This window comes from Camelus dromedarius, chromosome 14 (assembly GCF_036321535.1).
Source record: "Camelus dromedarius isolate mCamDro1 chromosome 14, mCamDro1.pat, whole genome shotgun sequence".
Classification (NCBI taxonomy): Eukaryota; Metazoa; Chordata; class Mammalia; order Artiodactyla; family Camelidae; genus Camelus; species Camelus dromedarius.
Genome location: NC_087449.1, coordinates 64823331 through 64834542, shown reverse-complemented (window position 1 = coordinate 64834542; position 11212 = coordinate 64823331). Strand labels below are relative to the sequence as shown.

General features: G+C 43.4%; 1 protein-coding gene across 1 annotated transcript; it reads left to right on the top strand.

The window, feature by feature from the left end:
• Positions 1 to 529: 529 nt before the first annotated feature.
• On the top strand, positions 530 to 9497 carry SLC25A33 (solute carrier family 25 member 33; the record flags this gene model as incomplete). The annotated part of the gene is given in 5 exon segments (XM_064494093.1): positions 530 to 607; positions 2572 to 2672; positions 4304 to 4370; positions 7555 to 7835; positions 9000 to 9497. Coding segments are annotated over 5 exon segments (730 nt in total), but the record flags the coding sequence as incomplete, so codon positions are not given.
• Positions 9498 to 11212: the final 1715 nt, after the last annotated feature.

The following is an 11212-nucleotide window of genomic DNA, read 5'->3' as shown; positions in this document are numbered from 1 at the left end:
AACTCAAGATACTAGGTTTTGGCTTTAAATAGCAGTCATCCATCACGTGAAAATTACTAGGTTTTTCTACTCCTTATATCCCTGGTTGGGGCTCTCCTACAATGAGTAAAGGTCTAGAAGATAGGATTGTTATAAATAAGGAGTAAATCCAAAAGAAATGCCATCCGAAGACATTTCTGAGCCTGTTTGTCAGCAAATCTTGTCATAACGAGGACACTGTTTCCTGTGTCAGACCCTTTGCCAGATGCTCACACTGCCTGACTAGCACTGCGGTGTGAGGTGCAAACCCTGAACCTTGCTCCCGGATGAACAAGGGGAAAGACTTGGAAGCATGGTTTTTCACTGCAGTAATGAAAGCATTATTTTTCACTCTTCTGATTCTGTATTGTAATATAATCAGATAAGACTCTGGGGTTTGTAAACGTTCTGTTCTGTATTTATTCACGGAGCTAATGTGAAGGCTGACCCTCATCATTTTGCATAGGCCTTGCCTAAGGATTTTAAAGTTAGATCTTTTCTTTCTATTCAGGTCGATCTTGGAGAAGGAGGGACCAAAGTCACTTTTTAGAGGCTTGGGTCCAAATTTGGTTGGAGTTGCACCATCAAGGTAAGTGTTGAACTTGCGGCTGACTCACTACATACAGCATGCAGTGTAATATGCAGGGTCCTTCCCAGAGGGGCAGTACTGCTAGGTGGCTGGGTTCTTTTTCTGTGTGGGGTTTGCCCAAATACATCTGATGTCTAGCAACAGGGATAACTCTTGGTGAGTCTTTTAGTGTGTGTGTGAGAAAGAGATTCTAGTTATTTTATTCTTAAGTTGAAAATTCGTCTGCTCCCATCACCTGAAGTCTTCGCTAAATAAGTGTTTACTGCTCTGAGCATGGCCTGTTTCAGCAGCGTTGGCATCACCTAGGAGCTTGTTAAAACTGAGATCTCAGACCACACCCCAGACCTACATCAGAATTTGTGTTCTAACCAGACCCCTGTGTGATTCACTTGTACTTGACAGCACTGATCTGAAGGAATTTTAAAGACTTCTAGACTTTATATAAAACAGCATCCTCATTTTGTTAACAATTCTCTTCAAAGCTTACTTGAATATATCAAGCTTCACTGTCCCAAAACAATAGTCACTGGCCACATAGGGCTATTTAAATTAATTAAAATTAAAAACTCAGTTCCTCAGGCTCACTAGCCATGTTTCAGGTACTTAGTATTCGTATGTCACTAGTGGTTCCTGCACTGCAGATCGTAGATACAGAACATTTCCGTCTCTGCAGAAAGTTCTGTTGGACGGCGCTGACGCAGAGGATAGACATGTGAGGTGTGCAAGTGAGGAGGTGTGTCGGGGAGTGTGTGTGTGTGTAGCAAAAAGTAGGTAAGAAACTGCTTCCTGCGAGGGGAGCTGGGTGACAGCAGTAGGACACTTACCTGAATCTACGTGATACTCGAATAGACCTTAAGGAGAATTAATCTTTATAACAAAAATGAGAATGTTATTTTATACAAAGTGAAGACTAAAAGCTTCTAGAGTTCTTGCAGATCGGTGCTTCAATTTATGTACAAATCTCCTGAGGATGTTGTAAAAATGCAGAATCTTATTAAGCCTTTTTGTTCCTTTAGGATTGTGTAACTTATGTGTATATTCTATTTAAATATAGAAAGTACTTGTCTGTGAGCTTATACGGGGGGGTGTGCATTCCTAAGAGAAGGCAGACATACTGCATATACATAGGAAATAAAGAAAATGGAGTCAGACCTGCTTGTGGACAGTGCTAAATTGGTAGCACCTGTTAATGTGATAGCAATTCATGACTGTACCACAGCCATGTAGAACAGTTGGGCCCTAGAGAAAACGGAAGACCGTTTTATAACATTGGAAGTAGTCAGGATTCTAAGATGCAAAATACATTCTGTGATTGATCCATTGGCCAGTTGACATTGCTGGTGAAGGAGCAGGGAAAATCACAGCCAGCCCCCGCTCCCCAGCCCCAGCAAGAGAGGAGACAGTCAGAAGAGGAAAAAGCAGACAGAGAAGGGGAGACCAGAAAGGCGGGAGGGGAAGGCTGACACCACTTCCGGGAGTCCCTTTGGGGTTAAAGAACATGTCAGTGGAGGGAGCTGTTTATGAAAACACGTATGCTGTTCCTCTGAGATCCCGAGCCATCAGAAAAAAGGTCAGATTACACATCTGACATCCTCATTTTGGCATAAGGCAGGACAAGTGTGGTATGTTTCAGAAATACTACAAATTTTAAAAATTACAAGATATGTTGGTGCTTAAAGGATTGGCATTTTATCCAGAATGAAGAAAATAAATGGACTTTGTGTGTCTAGTACCAAAACCTCTTTTTCCTCAATTATTTTGGACACTTCCATCATCATTGAATACTTTCTAGAGGGACATGCAGGAGCTTCCTGAAGGTGCCTGCAGCAGGTTTTGGTTTTAGCACACATAAGGTCCAGCTTTTGGTTACATGTTAGCTTCTTTCCCATATCCCTACATTTCTCAGAGGTTGGGGAGGGACGTGTGTATGACGTCTCCATAGCGCTCTCTCTTTGTTCTAACAGGGCTGTGTACTTTGCGTGCTATTCCAAAGCCAAAGAGCAGTTCAATGGCATTTTCGTGCCTAATAGTAATATTGTGCACATTTTCTCAGCTGGCTCTGCAGGTAAGTTACTCTAGGGAGTAGAGATAACGTTTCTTACTTTCCTAAAGCATGTGTTGTGCCAAACAGCTTTTTCCAGGACTTAGAAATTAGCTCTCAGTTCCTGTTGCATCTAAAATCGTTTTTCTAAAGCTTTATGTTAGAACTGATAAAATGTGAGTGTTTAAGAGCAGCTTGTAACTTGGTTCTATTTTCTTTTACTTCTAAAGCCTTTTATTCTCCCTCAAAATTGATAGGCTCTCATGCATGCTTTTGGTTAGTGTGATGTAGCTTTTAAAGGCATGTTAATGTGTTTTCATGTCTTTCTATTACATGAAGTGAATTTTCTAAAATTTGAGCTGCTGTTTCCGTGACCCCCTCACAGCTGGGTTCCATGCTGGGGATTCAGGGCTTGTGTTAGGATTCTCTGAGGGTCAGTGATAGGTCACACAGCTTCTGTTCCTTTTTGAGGGAATCATCCCACTTACTATAGAAAATTCATAACAGGATTTTTCCCCCAGGAAATACTTAGTTTAAAAAAAATGGACATGTGGATTGCTGAGAGAAGGCTGTCTTATTAGATATAAGTTTTATGTCTGTTTAAGTAAAAAGGTATTTTAGAGAATTGAATTGGCACTTCATGGAAAATTTCCACCCTCTGCCAGCCTGTAAGTTGTATGTACCTGTTTTGTCTCTGTTACTCCAAGTAAAAGTACTAGCAATCCATCTGAGCAGTTACAGATGATAATTTATGGACCCCAAATAGAAAATGATGTGGCGCAAAGTTGCTCCACGCTAGAAAGGCGTTTTACAGAACCTGGAGCTCTGAGCAGGGCATGCGGTGTTCAGAAGAGGTTGCTCTTCACGTAGGAGGCCGACAGCGAGTTAGCCATAAACTGTTCATCAGTTTTGTAACTTTTGCAAAATTAACTTAGAAGAACCCTTGGTAAATAAAGTGGACCTGGAGGGAGATTTTTAAACCGCTATCTAGGGTCCTGTTATCTAATCAGTCTACTTAGACTGTGGAGGGGTGATGTATTCCATAAGACGCCCTGTGTGTCAAGCCAATACCATGATAGTGCTTTTTTGGTTGGTCCAGAATGATGAACGTTCTTAAGACAGAGAAGACTTACTTTCAAAATGGTTCCTGTGAGCAGATCAGTCTTAAAACTTCAGGTTCCTGAAATGATTAGTCAGGTATTAAAATGTCTGAGTGTGGAGTCAGGTAAATGGAGATTTAGTTCCTTCTATTTTAAGTTATATATAAGGTGACCTTTTGGATTAGAATGGCAACACTTTAAAACAAATTATTTCTGGACCTGAAGCTTTAAATTGAGTTTTAGAAGAGTTTCATGTTTACCACAGGAATCCCGTTAACAGAAATAACAACAGCACCACCCCGAGGCTGGGAAGACCAGACAGGGCTCCAGAAAACTGAGAGATCTGCTCTAAAGTCCAGCATACGAATAGGTGATACATCTTAGGGGACTGCGGCTTCCGTCTGCAGTATGGACATGCAACTGCTTCCTACTGTCCGTTTTTATTACTAAGCCATTGAAAGCCTGATTTTAAAGTTTATCACATGGAACAGCTTTAATAAGCACTGACCCTCTTCAGTGATAGCACTTTCTGTTCTTTTTTTTTTTTCCTTCCAGCTTTTGTCACAAATTCCTTAATGAATCCTATTTGGATGGTTAAAACCCGGATGCAGCTAGAACGGAAGTAAGTTATTAATTGTTCCTTCCTTAATATAAGAACTCGTAGGGATTTTTTTCTTCCGCTGATTCCAGCTGTGGGGTGGGCTGCACAGCATCCTGAGCCAGGCGCATCCTTGTTTTGTCTGGGTATAAGCATGTGTAGAAACTCCTTTTGTTTTGAGGTTTGTACTGCCAAGGGCAATGGGGAGACAAGGGACAACAGAAAGAACTCCCAAGGGGATGGTGGAAGTCTGCTCAGTTGTGGCACCAGATCCACGGTCGTGACATTCTCTCAGAGTCATGGGTCTCTGCTCTTGGCAGACCCCACCTCCAGTTGGAGTATGGTGGGCTCTCCTCCAGGTGACCTCTCTTTCAAATGAGAAGATGCCAGTAAGGGCAGAACAGCAAATGCCCCAGGTCTCAAAAGGGTCATTTTAATCTCCAAGGCTTTCAAATAGCCGAGATTTCTGCCCTGAAACTCTAGCCAGTGATTCTTAACATTTTTCATGCGGTGGATTCCTTCCAGTGAAGCCTACAGGCACTTTTTAGAATAATGTTTTGCAAAGCAGTGGAAACCAATTATTGAAATACAGTTATCAGTGTTTTTAAAAATTGCGATATAGTAATATACTTTTTTTTAAATTCGTTTTTTGACCGGCGGGGGTGGCAATAGGTTTATTTATTTATTTCAATATAAGTACTGGGGATTGAACCCAGGACCTCATGCATGCTAGGCATTCACTCTACCACTGAGCTATACCCTCCCCCTTAGTAATATACTTTTTTAATACATTAAATAACAAGATCAAACAGCATCCCAATGACTACCATAGTTTCATATTAATGATATTGGTATATGATGTTTTGTGATAGGATTCTAAGAACCCTTCTGTTACTAGGTTGCTTAGAAATGTGTGTGGGGCACTGGGAACTCCAGCTAGTACAGTCTAACTTTAAGCTACCTGTAAAGAAATGACGAGAGGGGACGGGCAAGAGCGCCCTCTGGCAGTGGCAGTGGGATCTGCTTAGCTTGTTTTTCTGTCCAGTGACCACCACAGCCTCTGAATTGTCTGTCTTTGATTCCATATTCCCCCTAATCCATTCTTGCTGAAAGAACTTTCTAAAATTCATCAGGGCTAGTCATTTTGAACTAGCAAGATTGCTTGCTCAGAATCCTGGAGTGAATCCTTTTTACTCTCAGGATCAAATCCTGACTTCTTGGCATAACTTACATTCAAGATCTTCTGCAATTTTCCAAAAATGTCACGTGCTCTCATACTTCCATCTCTCTTGAGTCTGCTGACCTTCACCAGGAATCTGTTTTCCCCTTCTTGTCCCTCAAGAACGCCTACTTCTCCTGCAAGCCTCTGACCAGCATCCTCTCCTGGAAACCTTTGGTAATCACCCCCAATTCCAGGTGTGCGCTTGGTGTCCGAATATCACTTCTGTTTAGTAGTGGATACACGCACGAGTCAGCTGAGAGCCTTTATATTCTTTCTTCTCAACCTGCCTGGTAATGACCCACGTTCAGGACATTTCCCAGCTTTGTTTGGGTGGATTCTGTGAACATATCCCCCAACAATGAGTATTTGTTGCATGCTTCCTGTTCACTAGTCACGGTGGAAACAGCAGAGGATAAGACATGGGCCCTGCCTTCCAGAAGCTCACAGCTTCACAGAAAATAAATCAAGAGAATTATAGGCTGGTGGGATAAGCAGCCCTCGGTGTTCCAGGACCCTGGAGGGTCCCTAATGCAGTCTAGGCAGGATGTGTAGGGAGGCGAGGCCTCTGGTGGCAGCAACGTCCCCCCCACCATCTGAAGAACAGCCAGGCGGGTGGCGGCGGTGACTTGTGTGTGCAGAAAGTCTGGAGGCGAGACAGCATTGTCCATCCTGAGCAGCTGAGAGAAGGGGTGTCCTGCACGTGGAGGTGCTGCAGCAGGAGGGAGTTACCAGATGATAAGGCTGAAGAAACGGGGCGGGGGGGGGGCATGTCCTGAAAAGCCCTGGCTGGGAATGGGAGTCTGGACTTGGCTTTTATTTTGGGGCAGTGGAGAGCCACTAGAGCAGTGGTTCGGGGGCTTGTCCCCCAGGGAATGTTTGGCAGTGTCTAGAGACGTTTTTATTTCTCACCCGTTCGGTGGCACCTAGTAGGCAGAGGCCAGGGTCGCTGCTAGCTACCCTACAACACCTGGGACAACCCCCAACAGAGAGCTTTCTGGCCCAAAATAGCAATAGTGCGGAGGCTGAGAAACCCTGCATTAGAGGATTTTAAGCAGGAGAGTGGCATGCTTGCATTCGTGTTACAGAGGTCACTCCAGGGCAGGAGTGGGGACACCCATCGAGACCGGAGCAGGAGGGCGCCCTGGTCTCCAGCCCACAGGCGGGGTCTTGGATGTGCACCCAGTGTAAACACGGTCCATCCCGGGATTCCGTTTGTATCAGGCAGTTTATGACCACTTCACATCGTGGGGTAGAGCATCCAAGCCTAAGGCTTTTGAGTTATTGTATCATCCATTCCATGTTTATAATTTTATAAATGTAGAAATAATAGAATCAAAATACGCCACTTGGAGACTAGAATGGTAAGAAAGCATTCTCGCACTCACCGCCCAGTCAGGATGTTGGTGAGCTTTCCTTCAGCGTATTTGTATCATAATTTGATTATACTTTACATATAACTTTGTCCTGCTGGCCACTTTAAGTGCTTCCCCATATCTCACTGCCTTCACAACTATCTTTTTTTTTATTATTTATGAATTTATCTTATTATTTTCATCATTATTATTATTTTAAATGGCGGTCCTGGGGATTGAACCCGGACCTCATGCACGCTAAGCACGCGCTCTACCACTGAGCCATACCCCTCCACATGACTGTCTTAGTTTACGTACCTATCCTGCGTTTAGACATTTGGATTGTTCTGATGACATTGCACTTGTATTTTCCTCTGTTTTGAGCATCTTCCATGTAGCTCTTTCCAAAATTCGCTCCAAGACTATGAGCACATATCTGTGACTCTGGGCCCAGGTGCACACACTGTTCTGTGGGCCGTCAGGTGTCCCAGCAGGTGGGCTCAGCCAACCACTGAACAGGGGGACGTGGCACCCATTGTTGATTTCTGTGTCACCCCATCGTCTTCGGGACTTGGTGCACAGCTGGCTCCTCACTGCAGGTCCTAATGGCCTGTCGCTGGTCTCCTTTATGCAGAGTGAGAGGCTCCAAGCAGAGGAACACACTCCAGTGTGCCCGCTACGTTTACCAGACGGAAGGCATTCGTGGCTTCTATAGGGGATTAACTGCCTCGTATGCTGGAATTTCAGAAACTATCATCTGTTTTGCTATTTATGAAAGTTTAAAGAAGTATCTGAAAGAAGCTCCATTAGCCTCTTCTCCAAATGGGACTGAGAAAAATTCCACCAATTTTTTTGGACTCATGGCAGCTGCTGCTCTTTCTAAGGGATGTGCCTCCTGTGTCGCTTACCCACACGGTAGGTTTTGCTTTCCTTCCAGAACAGTAAAGCGGCCAGCAGTTCGTGTCGGTGTGTCTAGACCTCTGAAGGTGAAATGCAGAGGCTGCAGGTAATGAGGTGACCGAGTCCCAGGGCAGCGGCTGCGGCACGAGGGCGCAGGTCATGTGAGCGATGGGAGCTCTGCTTTTCTCAGCTCCAGCTAACTGTGGTCCAGACTTTGATGGACAGAATGTGGGCCCTGTGTGGTGGAACTGTTGATGTTTTCAGAGAAGCCAGAAATCTGGATTTTACTTAAAATTTCTCAATTTTAAAAAATGACATGGAGGCCACGCTTTAAAAAATAGAGATCTCCCAGCCTCCACTTTGAATGGAGTGCTGAGTAAAGCTACTTTGGCAAGCTTATTTTGTAAGGAACTATAGACCTAATGTTCTACTGAACTACTTTAAAAGAAAATAGCATAGTTTATTGTGCCATGAAAAACCGGGTTTGTTTTCGAAAGCCTGCTGCACCGTCAGCTGTGACAAATGCACACGGTCAACTTATAACAGGTCATTGAGTCCCCATCGTGTGCTGGGGCACAGAGCAGCCCCGCAGGCTCTCAGAAAAGAGGTCAGGATGCCTCCCGGGTCACGTGCCCTGACGTCTGCTTGGCAGGCGGTGACAGGTGTGCTGTGGGTGCCGGGATGAGGGAGGGCCAGGTGGGCCGGGGTCTGAAAAGGTAGGAGGCAGGTTTTAAGCTAGACAGAGTGGAGAAGGATCCTGGTAGGAGGAGAAAGTTGGGGAGCACCTGGAAAGAAAGTCTTGTTGAAGATACTGCCATACTTCATACAATTTATACCTCCAGTGAAATGGCAGGGTTTGTTTAACTGGGAGTAAAAAAAATCATGAATGACCTTAAAATTAAGTCCCATTCAAACTAAGCTGTTTTCTATCCTTTAGAAGTTATTTTTCACTTTTGTATGTATACATAAATGTCCCTAATTGACCAATTCCCAGAATTAGAAAATGTTCTGAAAAGAGCTTTTCATTGTCTCTGCATGACTGTCCCGTCCAAACAGAGTGGAGACAGCAGAGCGCGTAGTTGTACCGGAACAGTTGTAAAGCTGTGCACTTTGAGTTGCCCTCGCATGCGTGGAAGTACAGTTCATCTGTAGCCTGCAATGTGTGATTTCTCTCCGCAGAAGTCATCAGGACACGGCTCCGGGAGGAGGGCACCAAGTACAAGTCTTTCGTCCAGACTGCTCGGCTGGTCTTCCGGGAAGAAGGTTACCTTGCCTTTTACAGAGGACTCTTTGCCCAGCTCATCCGGCAGATACCAAACACTGCCATTGTGCTGTCTACCTATGAGTTAATTGTATACCTGTTAGAAGACCATGCTCAGTGACGGGCCAGGAAATTGTGCTCTAGAAGAATAAAGCTGAAAAACTCTAGAGAGTTTTTTTTTTCCATTGATTAGAATGTTTGAGACCAAAACAGGAAAGGCCGTAAAATACCCAGCTCGTATCACCTGTTGGACGTTGCCTTTTGGAGTCATGCCTTCTGGAAGGTTAAAATTCATTAACGTTAACAGTTAATTAAAACTTTTGAGTTTTGTGGTTTTTGGGGTTTTTTTGTTGTTTTTAACTTAAGAGGATTTGGGATTAAGCAGCCAGTAAATTAAATCATGCTATTTAATTTAAGTATAAATTTGGTTTGTGTCCTCTTTCATGTCCACTGTACTGTAAAACTACAGCTAAGGACTTGAGCGAAGCATATACCTAAAAACACAGAAAAACTATAAAGTCAAAGTACAACCTGCTTTCTGATCTGACTGTAAGATCTTGCAGTGCTGGATGGGTAAGAAGTGTCACATTTTAGTGCCAGTGGGCAGACCAAGACAGGCTTCCCAGGTTTCATACAGGTTGATAATCTAAGCTTTCAGGCTGCTGAGTTAAAAAAAAAAAAAAAAGTACAACTTTCTGACACTAAATCTTTAATCTGACAGTAAAACTATAAATGTTTTCCAGAAGTTATCCTCTAGGCCCACTTTGCACCAAAGGCAAGAGATTTAAAGAACTGTTTACCAGTTACCTTGCTCCAGGATGTATTTCCTGAGGCTCAGCCCAGGCAAGCCCGGGGACCCTGTAAGCAAGTTTGGGCGCAGCCTCCCGGCGTGGCTGTGAGTGTGGAACATGGAGCGTCGCAGATGTCCCCTGTCAGGTCTTCACCCTGTTCCCGGGGCTCCACTGCTGGACAAGAGGGGCAGGGCACAAGGGTGACCACCTGCCCCTGGGAGGGTTCCCCTTTATTCTGACAGGAGGCCCAGGTGTGGTTTAAATACCCCAGTTCAAGGTTGGGGGAAAAAAATCCTAGAAATGAGAAAAGACCAGAGTTTTAAACTCATGCCACGCCCCCCACCCCCCATTTTTAAAGGAAATTTAATAAGGGACAAAAGAATAATAAGACAAGGCAGGTGAGATGGATGGTCTCCCATTAGCTCTTTCACTGGAATTTGCATGTATTAAATACATTAAGGTTATTTTTCAATCTGATTATCTAGAAGGATCCTTGATTTTAATAACCGATGCATTGTAGTTTCAGATTCAGTGGCAGATGGCTTCTCAGCCTCCTGGCTAAGATCAGGTGCAGATTCAGTGGAAGATACCCTGGTAGGGATGAGAGGAGGACACTTTCAAATTAAAGTCCACTTGAGTTTAATTTTGTTCACCTTTGGTCATAAAGGAGGTGAGCTGGTGCTTTAGAGCCCTCTAGTATAATTTGCTTCAACTGTCCATACTAAGTAGAAATCAAAATAAATGACTTTAGTCAAGTTTCAGTGCTCCTAAAATGTGTGACGGTGAAGAGATTTCTATTCCAGAAGCTCACTTAAACTGTTTAATAGTGACACTTAGCCACCCTTTCCTATTTTTTTTAACACCTTCCTATTTTAATATTTGTATCAAAACCTGAATTTTTCCTCAAGATTTTATCCAATATGAAGGTTAAAAGTTAGGTTGCTTAATATTCACTAGTTGGGTATGAGAATTATTTGGAAATAATTTAGAACTTACACATTCTTGAAGTAAGTTTGATGTTGACCTGGTATATTTCATTTTCTGCTTGCTCCTACGCCAGGGCATTGAAATGAAGAAGCACTGAGTACCAAAAGTAGGAAGAAAACAAGCATGAAAAAGTGATGTTTCCTTTATAAAGGGGCTTGTTGGATTTTAAAGTAGGAAATATCACTGAGCTGCTAATGGAGAAATCCCACGATTTATTTCTCTCCTCCTTGAGCTTAGTCACTGAGATTTCACCATTTTTCAGTAATCATATGTATAAGACTTTTAAAGCCTTCATTGCTTTCCATTGTGTGCCAAGCACTGTGCAAGGTGTACTTATTTTCCCATTTAAATTA